This window comes from Hyla sarda, chromosome 5, assembly GCF_029499605.1.
Source record: "Hyla sarda isolate aHylSar1 chromosome 5, aHylSar1.hap1, whole genome shotgun sequence".
Classification (NCBI taxonomy): Eukaryota; Metazoa; Chordata; class Amphibia; order Anura; family Hylidae; genus Hyla; species Hyla sarda.
Window position 1 is genome coordinate 384,323,650 of NC_079193.1, and position 17,118 is coordinate 384,340,767.

The window sequence follows — 17,118 nt, forward strand, 5'->3', positions numbered from 1 at the left end:
TGGAGAGGTGACACTGCTGGGACATTATATAGTAATGGAGGGGTCTGGTGATGACTGGAGAGGTGACACTGCTGGACATTATACAGTAATGGAGGGGTCTGGTGATGACTGGAGAGGTGACACTGCTGGGACATTATACAGTAATGGAGGGGTCTGGTGATGACTGGAGAGGTGACACTGCTGGGACATTATACAGTAATGGAGGGGTCTGGTGATGATTAGAGAGGTGACACTGCTGGGACATTATACAGTAATGGAGGGGTCGGGTGATGACTGGAGAGGTGACCCTGCTGGGACATTATACAGTAATGGAGGGGTCTGGTGATGACTGGAGAGGTGACACTGCTGGGACATTATACGGTAATGGAGGGGTCTGGTGATGACTGGAGAGGTGACACTGCTGGACATTATACAGTAATGGAGGGGTCTGGTGATGATTAGAGAGGTGACACTGCTGGGACATTATACAGTAATGGAGGGGCTGGTGATGACTGGAGAGGTGACACTGCTGGGACATTATACAGTAATGGAGGGGTCTGGTGATGACTAGAGAGGTGACACTGCTGGGACATTATACAGTAATGGAGGGGTCTGGTGATGACTGGAGAGGTGACACTGCTGGGACATTATACAGTAATGGAGGGGTCTGGTGATGACTGGAGAGGTGACACTGCACGGACATTATACAGTAATGGAGGGGTCTGGTGATGACTGGAGAGGTGGGAATGCTGGGACATTATACAGTAATGGAGGGGTCTGGTGATGATAGGTGACACTGCTGGGACATTATACAGTAATGGAGGGGTCTGGTGATGATTGGAGAGGTGACACTGCTGGGACATTATACAGTAATGGAGGGGTCTGGTGATGACTGGAGAGGTGGGAATGCTGGGACATTATACAGTAATGGAGGGGTCTGGTGATGACTGGAGAGGTGACCCTGCTGGGATATTATACTGTAATGGAGGGGTCTGGTGATGATTGGAGAGGTGACACTGCTGGGAATGCTGGGACATTATACAGTAATGGAGGGGTCTGGGGATGACTGGAGAGGGGACACTGCTGGGAATGCTGGGACATTATACAGTAATGGAGGGGTCTGGTGATGACTAGAGAGGTGACACTGCTGGGACATTATACAGTAATGGAGGGGTCTGGTGATGATTAGAGAGGTGACACTGCTGGGACATTATACAGTAATGGAGGGGTCTGGTGATGACTGGAGAGGTGACACTGCTGGGACATTATACAGTAATGGAGGGGTCTGGTGATGACTGGAGAGGTGACACTGCTGGGACATTATACAGTAATGGAGGGGTCTGGTGATGATTAGAGAGGTGACACTGCTGGGACATTATACAGTAATGGAGGGGTCTGGTGATGACTGGAGAGGTGACACTGCTGGGACATTATACAGTAATGGAGGGGTCTGGTGATGACTGGAGAGGTGACACTGCTGGGACATTATACAGTAATGGAGGGGTCTGGTGATGACTGGAGAGGTGACACTGCTGGGACATTATACAGTAATGGAGGGGTCTGGTGATGACTGGAGAGGTGACACTGCTGGGACATTATACAGTAATGGAGGGGTCTGGTGATGATTAGAGAGGTGACACTGCTGGGACATTATACAGTAATGGAGGGGTCTGGTGATGACTGTATCTTTGTATGTCAGGTTCCTATAAGAAGTCAGGACGTCACAGTCTATTTCTCCATGGAGGAGTGGGAGTACATAGAAGGACACAAGGATCTATACAAGGCCATCATGATGGAGGATCACAAGCCCCTGATGTTAAAAGGTAAGAGAGAGATGCTCTACTTACTCGATGGTTCTGGTAGTTTTTCTTAGTCTTCTCTCTGACTCGCTAGTGACTTCACATGTGAAGAAGTTTGTAACTTGCTGTATGTTCCCTGCGGAGAAGCTAGAATCACCGGGCGCTCCTCACTGTATGGCTGGTTCCACATACAGGTGCATTTCAGGTGCTCCCATATGCTTGTGTGAAATTAGTCCTACTTTAATCTGCCGTCATTGGGGATGTGCAAGCTTCTAGCAATAGATGTACAAGTCAGAGGCTTCTAGTTGAAAAGGCTCAACAAGGGGGCGTGGCCTGACCTGGGCGCTGAGCGGTCACATGTCGGAGTAGCTCCCGCTCTGAGCCCGTGATTTCAGCCTCCTGCTTAATATCCTGTGACCCTGCTTACCTTCATCCCATTCCTGAAGATGGTCAGAACCATCAAAACCGTCCAGACCCGGGACCGCTTTGCTATAGAGCGGCTCCGGGACTTTGCACAAGATGGGGCCCGCGGCCCTGTGGAGGGAGGAGAGCCTGGCGGAGATGCTGCAGCCTCCGGGGCGATGTTGGCGCCGGAACCTACTCCAGACCTCACGCTGAAGCAAGTCACGGCTCAGCTTCTCCACGCCATTATGTCGTGCCAGAAAACCCTGACCGGTAAAATGGAGGAGGTGAAAATAGATGTCGGGCTGTTGCGGCAGGACATGCAGACTTTGCAGGGCCGTATTACTGAGGCGAAGGGCCGGGTGTCCACCTTGGAGGACTCTTTAGCTTCCCTGATCAATGCAGTCTCGGCGATGGAGTCCCAGCTAGAGCAATGTCACCAAAAAACGATGACTTAGAAAATAGACTGAGACGGAATAATGTCCGGATCATCGGACTGCCGGAGCGGGCGGAGGGTCATTCACCAGCAGCATTTGTGGAGAGGTGGTTCCGTGACTTGTTCCCTAATGCGCGACTGTCTGTGGCCTTCACTGTTGAGGTGGCCTTCACTTATATGCAACACTTAAATGAGAAGATGAACAGGAAACTTCTAATTTTACATTGAGAACGGAAATCCGTCAGGGAAATTACTGGATCACATAGTTAGACAGAACGGGGCCTCGCGCCCTTTCTGAGAATTCGCTCAGACACGGGAGAGGTGTTGATTGCCACTGATGTCATTGCCCAACATTTTACTCAATTTTATAGTGATTTATAGGAGTCGAGAGCCCGATACAGCACGGAGGACCTGGAATTATATATGAATTCCGTCCTTATCCGCTGATGACAGGGAACTTTTAGATGGAGACATGACGATGGAGGAGATTGAGGAGGCCCTCCGGGATATGGTGAGGGGAAAGGCTTCTGGCCCAGATGGCCTCCCTCTGGAGGTTTACCTTACTTGCCTCATCTTTTACCCCCTTGCAGTGCATATTCAGAGAGTCCTTTTGGTCTGGTTCCTTGCCTAGGTCTCTCTATGAGGCCACTATTATGGTCTTGTTGAAACCTGATAGGGATCCATTAGATTGCGGCTCCTACCACCCGATTTCACTTCTGAACAGGGATTACAAAATAGACAAAAATTCTAGCGAATAGACTTAATTAAGTTATATTGTACTCTCTATTATCCGTGCCGACCAATCCGGATTTATGCCAGGTCGGTTGACCACTGACAACATTAGACGCGCCCCCACACAATTGCGCAGCTGGGTTCTGCCATCGGCGGGGACTGGGCCTTGGCCTCACTAGATGCGGTCAAGGCATTTAACTCTGTTGAATGGCCATATCTCATGTCCGTATTGAGGCATTGGATCTCTTTTCTTTACGCTGTACCTACAGCCCAGGTATTGGTGAATGGGACTTGCTCTCCTTCCTTTTCCCTTGGGTGGGGCACTAGACAGGGGTGCCCACTGTCGCTGCTCTTGTTTGCGGTGGAGCCCCTGGCTATTCATTTAAGACAGGACGCTCTGATTCCAGGCATAGATGTGAGACATAGGGAGGATAAAATAGGCCTTTACGTAGATGACCTTATTTTATTTCTTAGAGACCCCCCGTGTGACTCTGCCTCGGGCTATATCTATGTTAGACATATTTGGTGACTTCTCCGGTCTCCACATAAATTTGTTTTCACGGTCTGGAGCTCTTTCCCATTGTTAGTTCCTGGCAGGATAAACCTAATTAAAATGATAATACTGCCCAAATGCCTGTATATTATACAACACTCCTCCACTCCCATCCCCAATCGTTTTTTAAGTCCCTGCATTCGTTGCTACCCTCCTTTTATTTGGGGCAATTCTAGATCTAACTTGAAACTGTCCACTCTGCAGAGACTGAAAGACATGGCGGGATATGCTTTGCCTGATTTTCTTGTGCCATGCCAATCTCTGAGCATCATTTGGTCCATTTTTTTTTTAATACGTCTGACCTGCGGGTATGGCTGGAGATCCCGTCCGCTGTTGGGCGGTGGCTCTTGCCAATCCATAGGTTAGCTCTACAGGTTTGGCGGGTGGCCAAAACGATTTACTCTGTCCCAGAGTGGCAAGTCTGCCATGACATCTGTGAATATGTTTCTCCCATCTGTCCTCAGATCTGGACCCCCCAATTCTGGAAGGAGCACAATGTTTTACGTTTGAACTCTCTCCTTGAAAACAATACGCTCAAGTCCTTCTCCCAATTACAGAATGAGTTTGGCCTCCCTATAATATCTTTTTTTATGTATTTACAACTGCGGGATGTCCTTGCTAGTCAGTTTCCTTAATCAAGTCCCTCCATCTCGAAATATCCTTTGATTGGAGTGTTAAGATCTCAGGGGCCTAGGGGGCTCATTCCTGTGTTGTAAACCCATTTGATCACCAATAAGCATAACAACATGCCTCTGGTGTCCAGGGACTACTGGAGGTCCCGTCTGCCCTCCCTAACTGATGAGGAGTGGCAGGAGGTGACTTCACACACTGGTGTCTCCGGCAGCTAATAATAAAATGGTCCAGCTGTATATCATTCATGCTAGTTATTTAATGCCCCTCAGGTTACATCGTATGGGTAGGATACCGGATAATAATTGCCATAGATGCCATGCCCCTTGTGCCGATTTCTGGCACCTCATGTGGGACTGCCCTTATGTTGCTACATTTTGGCAAGATGTTATATCCTCGTTGCCTACACTACTCTCTAATCCTGTTCCCCCTACAACCAATGGTATGTCTGTTGGGGATCCTGTCTGAGGAAGATTGGACTCACCATGTGTGCATCTTCCTAAGAGAGTCCCTTTTCCTTGCTCAGAATAAGATCGCTCTGAGATGGATGAATCCCAGGCCCCCTACTCTGTCTGGATGGAAACGTAAATGGGCACTGTCAGATACAAAAACTTTTTATATATTGTACATCTTGGCAAAACAATAACCTTTCTAATATACTTCATAAGAAAATTGCTAGCCCACCCTCAATTACTGGACTTCGTCCATGCCTGTGCTTCAGCTGGGACAAAGCCATCATTTTATAAGCCATGATTTCTATAAAAAAAGAAATAAAATTTTCTTATGAAGTATATTAGAAAAATTAAAGGGGTTCTCCGTTTCCCCAACGTTCAGAACATTTTGTTTCGAACGCTGGCTGCAGGGGTTGTGACGTTACGGCCACACCCCTAGTGACATCACACCACACCCCCTCAATGCAAGTCCATGGGAGGGGGTGTGGCAGCCGCCATGCCCCCTCCCATAGACTTGCATTTAGGGGTGTGGCATGACGTCACGACCCCCGCAGCCCTCAGACTGCCTTTGGGAAAAAATGTTCTGAACGCTGGGGCAATGGAGAATCCCTTCAAAGGGGTACTCTGGTGGGAAACAAATTATTTTTAAATCAACTGGTGCCAGAAATGTATACAGATTTGTAAATGACTTCTATTAAAAAAATCTTAATCCTTCCAGTACTTATCAGCTGCTGTATACTACAGAGAAAGTTATTTTCTTTTTAAATTTCTTTTCTGTCTGTCCTCAATGCTCTCTGCTGACACCTCTGTCCGTGTCAGGAACTGTCCAGAGCAGGAGCAAATCCCCATAGCAAACATATGCTGCTCTGCACAGTTCCTGACATGGACAGAGGTGTCAGCAGAGAGCACTGTGGACAGACATAAAATAAATTCAAAAAGAAAAGAATCTCTGTTGTAAACAGCAGCTGATAAGTACTGGAAGGATTAAGATATTTAATAGAAGTGATTTACAAATCAGTTTAACTTTCTGGCACCAGTTGATTTAAAATACATTGTTTTCCACCGGAGTACCCCTTTTAATATTTTGCCAAGATGTACAACAAATAAAATGTTTTTGACTGTGCCCATTTAACCAACATTGCAGTCACAAAGGCAAGTTTAAACCCGACACCCAATTGAATCAATTTCCCTAGAATTGTGGCTTTATGAGCTGCCCACGCTATAGAGGGAGATGCCACATAACAGGAGTTTGATAGTTTATGCTCTTTAAAAAGCTCCTCAACCCCGGGCAAGACCCACACAAAATGTCATGGTCTGACCAGGAGCAAGGGAGACTCTTCACATAGGGGACTGAAAGCAGCATTGAGGCCAGTAGAAATGTATGGTCTGTTCTAGAGTACATAGGGTGAGGAGAAGAGTAAAAGGTACAAGGGTATAGTCTCACATAGAGTGGTTAGGATTCTGCCCGGCATCAGTGAAATCCTGTCTGAATTACAGTTTGACCAACTAAAGGTCCTGAGCGGAAGGGACTCTAAGTCTGTGTTTCTGGGACTGATTTATCCATAACATGATCCAGGGCAAGATTTGAGTCGCCAAGGAGCCCTCTGCCTGAGGGAGGATAGCCCAGTGCATGTCATGGTAAAACAAGAGTTGATTATTATTTGGGGTATAGTAAGAGACAAATGTCACCATCGAGTCAAGAACCAGGCCCAAGATCAACAAATGGGGACCTGCTGGGTCCTGGATCATATTTTACAATGTAGAGATAATTTATTAGAGAAGGGGGGAAATTCACTTTTCCCTGTGTAGCTTTTTATTGGTGGATTTTATATTTGTGTAATAAAGGTCACGTTTTATGGCACCTCAGTTTTTGCCTTATTTATTTGTGCTATAGAGGAGCAGGATCCTCTCTTCTGAGGGTGTACTATAGAGATATAGAGGAGCAGGATCCTCTCTTCTGAGGGTGTACTATAGAGATATAGATGAGCAGGATCCTCTCTTCTGAGGGTGTACTATAGAGATATAGAGGAGCAGGATCCTCTCTTCTGAGGGTGTACTATAGAGATATAGAGAAGCAGCATCCTCTCTTCTGAGGGTGTACTATAGAGATATAGAGGAGCAGGATCCTCTCTTCTGAGGGTGTACTATAGAGATATAGAGGAGCAGGATCCTCTCTTCTGAGGGTGTACTATAGAGATATAGAGGAGCAGGATCCTCTCTTCTGGGGGTGTACTATAGAGATATAGAGAAGCAGCATCCTCTCTTCTGAGGGTGTACTATAGCGATATAGAGGAGCAGGATCTTCTCTTCTGAGGGTGTACTATAGAGATATAGAGGAGCAGGATCCTCTCTTCTGAGGGTGTACTATAGAGATATAGAGGAGCAGGATCCTCTCTTCTGAGGGTGTACTATAGAGATATAGAGGAGCAGGATCCTCTCTTCTGAGGGTGTACTATAGCGATATAGAGGAGCAGGATCTTCTCTTCTGACGGTGTACTATAGAGATATATAGAGGAGCAGGATCTTCTCTTCTGAGGGTGTACTATAGAGATATATAGAGGAGCAGGATCCTCTCTTCTGAGGGTGTACTATAGAGATATAGAGGAGCTGGATCCTCTCTTCTGAGGGTGTACTATAGAGATATAGAGGAGCAGGATCCTCTCTTCTGAGGGTGTACTATAGAGATATAGAGGAGCAGGATCCACTCTTCTGAGAGTGTACTATAGAGATATAGAGGAGCAGGATCATCTCTTCTGAGGGTGTACTATAGAGATATAGAGGAGCAGGATCCTCTCTTCTGAGGGTGTACTATAGATATATAGAGGAGCAGGATCCTCTCTTCTGAGGGTGTACTATAGAGATATAGGGGAACAGGATCCTCTCTTCTGAGGGTGTACTATAGAGATATAGAGGAGCAGGATCTTCTCTTCTGAGGGTGTACTATAGAGATATAGGGGAGCAGGATCCTCTCTTCTGAGGGTGTACTATAGAGGTATAGGGGAGCAGGATCCTCTCTTCTGAGGGTGTACTATAGAGATATAGGGAAGCAGGATCCTCTCTTCTGGGGGTGTACTATAGAGATATAGAGGAGCAGGATCTTCTCTTCTGAGGGTGTACTATAGAGATATAGAGGAGCAGGATCCTCTCTTCTGAGGGTGTACTAGAGAGATATAGAGGAGCAGGATCCTCTCTTCTGGGGGTGTACTATAGAGATATAGAGGAGCAGGATCCTCTCTTCTGAGGGTGTACTATAGAGATATAGAGGAGCAGGATCCTCTCTTCTGAGGGTGTACTATAGCGATATAGAGGAGCAGGATCCTCTCTTCTGAGGGTGTACTATAGAGATATAGGGGAACAGGATCCTCTCTTCTGAGGGTGTACTATAGAGATATAGGGAAGCAGGATCCTCTCTTCTGGGGGTGTACTATAGCGATATAGAGGAGCAGGATCTTCTCTTCTGAGGGTGTACTATAGAGATATAGAGGAGCTGGATCCTCTCTTCTGAGGGTGTACTATAGAGATATAGAGGAGCAGGATCCTCTCTTCTGAGGGTGTACTATAGAGATATAGAGGAGCAGGATCCTCTCTTCTGAGGGTGTACTATAGAGATATAGAGGAGCAGGATCCTTTCTTCTGAGGGTGTACTATAGAGATATAGAGGAGCAGGATCCTCTCTTCTAAGGGTGTACTATAGAGATATAGAGGAGCAGGATCATCTCTTCTGAGGATGTTCTATAGACATATAGAGGAGCAGGATCCTCTCTTCTGAGGGTGTACTATAGAGATATAGAGGAGCAGGATCCTCTCTTCTGAGGGTGTACTATAGAGATATAGAGGAGCAGGATCCACTCTTCTGAGAGTGTACTATAGAGATATAGAGGAGCAGGATCATCTCTTCTGAGGGTGTACTATAGAGATATAGGGGAGCAGGATCCTCTCTTCTGAGGGTGTACTAGAGAGATATAGAGGAGCAGGATCCTCTCTTCTGGGGGTGTACTATAGAGATATAGAGGAGCAGGATCCTCTCTTATGAGGGTGTACTATAGAGATATAGAGGAGCAGGATCCTCTCTTCTGAGGGTGTACTATAGCGATATAGAGGAGCAGGATCCTCTCTTCTGAGGGTGTACTATAGAGATATAGGGGAACAGGATCCTCTCTTCTGAGGGTGTACTATAGAGATATAGGGAAGCAGGATCCTCTCTTCTGGGGGTGTACTATAGAGATATAGAGGAGCAGGATCCTCTCTTCTGAGTGTGTACTATAGAGATATAGAGGAGCAGGATCCTCTCTTCTGAGTGTGTACTATAGAGATATAGAGGAGCAGGATCCTCTCTAATGAGGGTGTACTATAGAGATATAGAGGAGCAGGATCATCTCTTCTGAGGGTGTACTATAGAGATATAGGGGAGCAGGATCCTCTCTTCTGGGGGTGTACTATAGAGATATAGAGGAGCAGGATCCTCTCTTCTGAGGGTGTACTATAGAGATATAGGGGAGCAGGATCCTCTCTTCTGAGAGTGTACTATAGAGATATAGAGGAGCAGGATCCTTTCTTCTGAGGGTGTACTATAGAGATATAGAGGAGCAGGATGCTCTCTTCTGAGGGTGTACTATAGAGATATAGAGGAGCAGGATCCTTTCTTCTGAGGGTGTACTATAGAGATATAGAGGAGCAGGATCCTCTCTTCTAAGGGTGTACTATAGAGATATAGAGGAGCAGGATCATCTCTTCTGAGGATGTTCTATAGACATATAGAGGAGCAGGATCCTCTCTTCTGAGGGTGTACTATAGAGATATAGAGGAGCAGGATCCTCTCTTCTGAGGGTGTACTATAGAGATATAGAGGAGCAGGATCCTCTCTTCTGTGGGTGTATTATAGAGATATGGAGGAGCAGGATCCTCTCTTCTGAGGGTGTACTATAGAGATATAGGGGAGCAGGATCCTCTCTTCTGAGGGTGTATTATAGAGATATAGAGGAGCAGGATCCTCTCTTCTGAGGGTGTACTATAGAGATATAGAGGAGCAGGATCCTCTCTTCTGAGGGTGTACTATAGAGATATAGAGGAGCAGGATCCTCTCTTCTGAGGGTGTACTATAGAGATATAGAGGAGCAGGATCCTCTCTTCTGAGGGTGTACTATAGAGATATAGAGGAGCAGGATCCTCTCTTCTGAGGGTGTACTATAGAGATATAGAGGAGCAGGATCCTCTCTTCTGAGGGTGTACTATAGAGATATAGAGGAGCTGGATCCTCTCTTCTGAGGGTGTACTATAGAGATATAGAGGAGCAGGATCCTCTCTTCTGAGGGTGTACTATAGAGATATAAAGGAGCAGGATCCTCTCTACTGAGGGTGTACTATAGAGATATAGGGGAACAGGATCCTCTCTTCTGAGGGGGTACTATAGAGATATAGAGGAGCAGGATCCTCTCTTCTGAGGGTATACTATAGAGATATAGAGGAGCAGGATCCTCTCTTCTGAGGGTGTACTATAGAGATATAGAGGAGCAGGATCATCTCTTCTGAGGGTGTACTATAGAGGTATAGGGGAGCAGGATCCTCTCTTCTGAGGGTATACTATAGAGATATAGGGGAGCAGGATCCTCTCTTCTGAGGGTGTATTATAGAGATATAGAGGAGCAGGATCCTCTCTTCTGAGGGTGTACTATAGAGATATAGAGGAGCAGGATCATCTCTTCTGAGGGTGTACTATAGAGATATAGAGGAGCAGGATCCTCTCTTCTGAGGGTGTACTATAGAGATATAGAGGAGCAGGATCCTCTCTTCTGAGGGTGTACTATAGCGATATAGAGGAGCAGGATCCTCTCTTCTGAGGGTGTACTATAGAGATATAGAGAAGCAGCATCCTCTCTTCTGAGGGTGTACTATAGAGATATAGAGGAGCAGGATCCTCTCTTCTGAGGGTGTACTATAGAGATATAGAGGAGCAGGATCCTCTCTTCTGAGGGTGTACTATAGAGATATAGAGGAGCAGGATCCTCTCTTCTGAGGGTGTACTATAGAGATATAGAGGAGCAGGATCCTCTCTTCTGGGGGTGTACTATAGCGATATAGAGGAGCGGGATCCTCTCTTCTGAGGGTGTACTATAGAGATATAGAGGAGCAGGATCCTCTCTTCTGGGGGTGTACTATAGAGATATAGAGAAGCAGCATCCTCTCTTCTGAGGGTGTACTATAGCGATATAGAGGAGCAGGATCTTCTCTTCTGAGGGTGTACTATAGAGATATAGAGGAGCAGGATCCTCTCTTCTGAGGGTGTACTATAGAGATATAGAGGAGCAGGATCCTCTCTTCTGAGGGTGTACTATAGAGATATAGAGGAGCAGGATCCTCTCTTCTGAGGGTGTACTATAGCGATATAGAGGAGCAGGATCTTCTCTTCTGAGGGTGTACTATAGAGATATATAGAGGAGCAGGATCTTCTCTTCTGAGGGTGTACTATAGAGATATATAGAGGAGCAGGATCCTCTCTTCTGAGGGTGTACTATAGAGATATAGAGGAGCTGGATCCTCTCTTCTGAGGGTGTACTATAGAGATATAGAGGAGCAGGATCCTCTCTTCTGAGGGTGTACTATAGAGATATAGAGGAGCAGGATCCACTCTTCTGAGAGTGTACTATAGAGATATAGAGGAGCAGGATCATCTCTTCTGAGGGTGTACTATAGAGATATAGAGGAGCAGGATCCTCTCTTCTGAGGGTGTACTAGAGAGATATAGAGGAGCAGGATCCTCTCTTCTGGGGGTGTACTATAGAGATATAGAGGAGCAGGATCCTCTCTTCTGAGGGTGTACTATAGCGATATAGAGGAGCAGGATCCTCTCTTCTGAGGGTGTACTATAGCGATATAGAGGAGCAGGATCCTCTCTTCTGAGGGTGTACTATAGAGATATAGAGGAGCAGGATCCTCTCTTCTGAGGGTGTACTATAGATATATAGTGGAGCAGGATCCTCTCTTCTGAGGGTGTACTATAGAGATATAGGGGAACAGGATCCTCTCTTCTGAGGGTGTACTATAGAGATATAGAGGAGCAGGATCTTCTCTTCTGAGGGTGTACTATAGAGATATAGGGGAGCAGGATCCTCTCTTCTGAGGGTGTACTATAGAGGTATAGGGGAGCAGGATCCTCTCTTCTGAGGGTGTACTATAGAGATATAGGGAAGCAGGATCCTCTCTTCTGGGGGTGTACTATAGAGATATAGAGGAGCAGGATCTTCTCTTCTGAGGGTGTACTATAGAGATATAGAGGAGCAGGATCCTCTCTTCTGAGGGTGTACTAGAGAGATATAGAGGAGCAGGATCCTCTCTTCTGGGGGTGTACTATAGAGATATAGAGGAGCAGGATCCTCTCTTCTGAGGGTGTACTATAGAGATATAGAGGAGCAGGATCCTCTCTTCTGAGGGTGTACTATAGCGATATAGAGGAGCAGGATCCTCTCTTCTGAGGGTGTACTATAGAGATATAGGGGAACAGGATCCTCTCTTCTGAGGGTGTACTATAGAGATATAGAGGAGCAGGATCCACTCTTCTGAGAGTGTACTATAGAGATATAGAGGAGCAGGATCATCTCTTCTGAGGGTGTACTATAGAGATATAGAGGAGCAGGATCCTCTCTTCTGAGGGTGTACTAGAGAGATATAGAGGAGCAGGATCCTCTCTTCTGGGGGTGTACTATAGAGATATAGAGGAGCAGGATCCTCTCTTATGAGGGTGTACTATAGAGATATAGAGGAGCAGGATCCTCTCTTCTGAGGGTGTACTATAGCGATATAGAGGAGCAGGATCCTCTCTTCTGAGGGTGTACTATAGAGATATAGGGGAACAGGATCCTCTCTTCTGAGGGTGTACTATAGAGATATAGGGAAGCAGGATCCTCTCTTCTGGGGGTGTACTATAGAGATATAGAGGAGCAGGATCCTCTCTTCTGAGTGTGTACTATAGAGATATAGAGGAGCAGGATCCTCTCTTCTGAGTGTGTACTATAGAGATATAGAGGAGCAGGATCCTCTCTAATGAGGGTGTACTATAGAGATATAGAGGAGCAGGATCATCTCTTCTGAGGGTGTACTATAGAGATATAGAGGAGCAGGATCCTTTCTTCTGAGGGTGTACTATAGAGATATAGAGGAGCAGGATCCTCTCTTCTAAGGGTGTACTATAGAGATATAGAGGAGCAGGATCATCTCTTCTGAGGATGTTCTATAGACATATAGAGGAGCAGGATCCTCTCTTCTGAGGGTGTACTATAGAGATATAGAGGAGCAGGATCCTCTCTTCTGAGGGTGTACTATAGAGATATAGAGGAGCAGGATCCTCTCTTCTGTGGGTGTATTATAGAGATATGGAGGAGCAGGATCCTCTCTTCTGAGGGTGTACTATAGAGATATAGGGGAGCAGGATCCTCTCTTCTGAGGGTGTATTATAGAGATATAGAGGAGCAGGATCCTCTCTTCTGAGGGTGTACTATAGAGATATAGAGGAGCAGGATCCTCTCTTCTGAGGGTGTACTATAGAGATATAGAGGAGCAGGATCCTCTCTTCTGAGGGTGTACTATAGAGATATAGAGGAGCAGGATCCTCTCTTCTGAGGGTGTACTATAGAGATATAGAGGAGCAGGATCCTCTCTTCTGAGGGTGTACTATAGAGATATAGAGGAGCAGGATCCTCTCTTCTGAGGGTGTACTATAGAGATATAGAGGAGCTGGATCCTCTCTTCTGAGGGTGTACTATAGAGATATAGAGGAGCAGGATCCTCTCTTCTGAGGGTGTACTATAGAGATATAAAGGAGCAGGATCCTCTCTACTGAGGGTGTACTATAGAGATATAGGGGAACAGGATCCTCTCTTCTGAGGGGGTACTATAGAGATATAGAGGAGCAGGATCCTCTCTTCTGAGGGTATACTATAGAGATATAGAGGAGCAGGATCCTCTCTTCTGAGGGTGTACTATAGAGATATAGAGGAGCAGGATCATCTCTTCTGAGGGTGTACTATAGAGGTATAGGGGAGCAGGATCCTCTCTTCTGAGGGTATACTATAGAGATATAGGGGAGCAGGATCATCTCTTCTGAGGGTGTACTATAGAGATATAGGGGAGCAGGATCCTCTCTTCTGAGGGTGTATTATAGAGATATAGAGGAGCAGGATCCTCTCTTCTGAGGGTGTACTATAGAGATATAGAGGAGCAGGATCATCTCTTCTGAGGGTGTACTATAGAGATATAGAGGAGCAGGATCCTCTCTTCTGAGGGTGTACTATAGAGATATAGAGGAGCAGGATCCTCTCTTCTGAGGGTGTACTATAGAGATCTAGAGGAGCAGGATCCTCTCTTCTGAGGGTGTACTATAGAGATATAGAGGAGCAGGATCCTCTCTTCTGAGGGTGTACTATAGAGATATAGAGGAGCTGGATCATCTCTTCTGAGGGTGTACTATAGAGATATAGAGGAGCAGGATCCTCTCTTCTGAGGGTGTACTATAGAGATATAAAGGAGCAGGATCCTCTCTACTGAGGGTGTACTATAGAGATATAGGGGAACAGGATCCTCTCTTCTGAGGGGGTACTATAGAGATATAGAGGAGCAGGATCCTCTCTTCTGAGGGTGTACTAGAGAGATATAGAGGAGCAGGATCCTCTCTTCTGAGGGTATACTATAGAGATATAGGGGAGCAGGATCCTCTCTTCTGAGGGTGTACTATAGAGATATATAGGAGCAGGATCCTCTCCTGAGGGTGTACTATAGAGATATAGAGGAGCAGGATCATCTCTTCTGAGGGTGTACTATAGAGGTATAGGGGAGCAGGATCCTCTCTTCTGAGGGTATACTATAGAGATATAGGGGAGCAGGATCATCTCTTCTGAGGGTGTACTATAGAGATATAGAGGAGCAGGATCCTCTCTTCTGAGGGTGTACTATAGAGATAAAGAGTAGCAGGATCCTCTCTTCTGAGGGTGTACTATAGAGATATAGAGGAGCAGGATTCTCTCTTCTGAGGGTGTACTATAGAGATATAGGGAGCAGGATCCTCTCTTCTGGGGGTGTACTATAGAGATATAGGGGAGCAGGATCCTCTCTTCTGGGGGTGTACTATAGAGATATAGAGGAGCAGGATCCTCTCTTCTGAGGGTGTACTATAGAGATATAGGGGAGCAGGATCCTCTCTTCTTAGGGTGTACTATAGAGATATAGAGGAGCAGGATCCTCTCTAATGAGGGTGTACTATAGAGATATAGGGAGCAGGATCCTCTCTTCTGAGGGTGTACTATAGAGATATAGAGGAGCAGGATCATCTCTTCTGAGGGTGTACTATAGAGATATAGAGGAGCAGGATCCTCTCTTCTGAGGGTATACTATAGAGATATAGAGGAGCAGGATCCTCTCTTCTGAGGGTGTACTATAGAGATATAGAGGAGCAGGATCCTCTCTTCTGAGGGTGTACTATAGAGATAAAGGGGAGCAGGATCCTCTCTTCTGAGGGTGTACTATAGAGATATAGAGGAGAAGGATCCTCTCTTCTGAGGGTGTACTATAGAGATATAGAGGAGCAGGATCCTCTCTTCTGAGGGTGTACTATAGAGATATAGAGGAGCAGGATCCTCTCTTCTGAGGGTGTACTATAGAGATAAAGGGGAGCAGGATCCTCTCTTCTGAGGGTGTACTATAGAGATATAGAGGAGCAGGATCCTCTCTTCTGAGGGTGTACTATAGAGATATAGAGGAGCAGGATCCTCTCTTCTGAGGGTGTACTATAGAGATATAGAGGAGCAGGATCCTCTCTTCTGAGGGTGTACTATAGAGATAAAGGGGAGCAGGATCGTCTCTTCTGAGGGTGTACTATAGAGATATAGAGGAGCAGGATCCTCTCTTCTGAGGGTGTACTATAGAGATATAGAGGAGCAGGATCCTCTCTTCTGAGGGTGTACTATAGAGATATAGAGGAGCAGGATCCTCTCTTCTGAGGGTGTACTATAGAGATATAGAGGAGCAGGATCCTCTCTTCTGAGGGTGTACTATAGAGATATAGGGGAGCAGGATCCTCTCTTCTGAGGGTGTACTATAGAGATATAGCCCGGAATCTCTGTGTAGGTCTGTATTACCTTCTGTTGTCAGATGCTGGTGAGGAGTCTGCCATTATTATTAAGGCGTAGAAATAAAGAGACTTGTATGATATATAGATGATATACAGCAGGTCATACATTCAGTCACTGTGTGTTGGTGTCTCACACAGATGAGTCCAGTACAAAGAAGGAACCAGAGAAATGTCCTGTTCCTGTACATCCTCAGGAGCGCCCGGAGGAAAAGCCTATTGTCCCAAATAAGCGCCAGGTACCCAGCACCAAATTCTCTCCAAGATTTGACCTTAAAGTCACTTAACCAGTGTTCATTCTACTTGTGTATTCTGTTTTTAGGCAGAAAATCTGATTGATATTAAGGCTGAAGTTCTAGATGATGATGATGATGATGATGAAGAGGAGGAGGAGGAGGAGGAGGAGATGGATTTCAAGAGCGATCACTGGGGTAAGGTGGTGGAGACTTTCCATGACCATCATCCGAACGTCACATGATTAGTCTGTTCCATCACTGTGTGTGTTCCCTACAGATGGACTCATCGATAGAAATCCACGACAGAGACGCCGCACTCGTCTGTATTCCCAGGAATACCCAGAGAAAAAGCACCGTGTCCTAAAGGATGACCAGGTAGGGGAAGATGAGACCTCCACCCAATCTATATTAGGGGGGGGGGGGGGGGGGTAGGTATGGGGGAAGGGAGTTGCTCTTTGGTCATAAATGTTGTGATAGGTTTTTGGGGCTTTCTAATCATCTGTTAAATGTTTCCTCCTATAAGTTTGTGTTCTGAATTTTACCCTTATGTGAAATCAGGATGAATATTTGATTAATATTAAAGTGGAGGCTGACGAGGATGAAGAAGAAGAAGAAGAGAGGACGAGGAGCGATGACCTCTGTATGAGGGAAATGGAGGACGACAGTCTAGTAGATGTTATCACAGGTATGGATAGTGATGATGGATATATACTGTGAATACTGAGGCTTTTTAGGGTGAGGTTCCACCTTAGGGCTACGATAGTAAAAGTCCGGTCATCATAAGCT

The 17,118-nt window shown here is 46.0% G+C and overlaps 1 protein-coding gene across 2 annotated transcripts in view; it reads left to right on the forward strand.

Moving 5' to 3' along the window:
* Positions 1–17,118, forward strand: part of LOC130274504 (uncharacterized) — a 41,295-nt gene that overhangs the window by 17,068 nt on the left and 7,109 nt on the right. For both annotated transcript variants that reach the window (XM_056522928.1, XM_056522927.1), the window contains exons 4-8: positions 1,679–1,802; positions 16,238–16,335; positions 16,419–16,527; positions 16,610–16,707; positions 16,891–17,017. In XM_056522928.1, the coding sequence (XP_056378903.1) occupies positions 1,679–1,802; positions 16,238–16,335; positions 16,419–16,527; positions 16,610–16,707; positions 16,891–17,017 (556 nt within the window). The remainder of the gene's footprint in view (positions 1–1,678; positions 1,803–16,237; positions 16,336–16,418; positions 16,528–16,609; positions 16,708–16,890; positions 17,018–17,118) is intronic.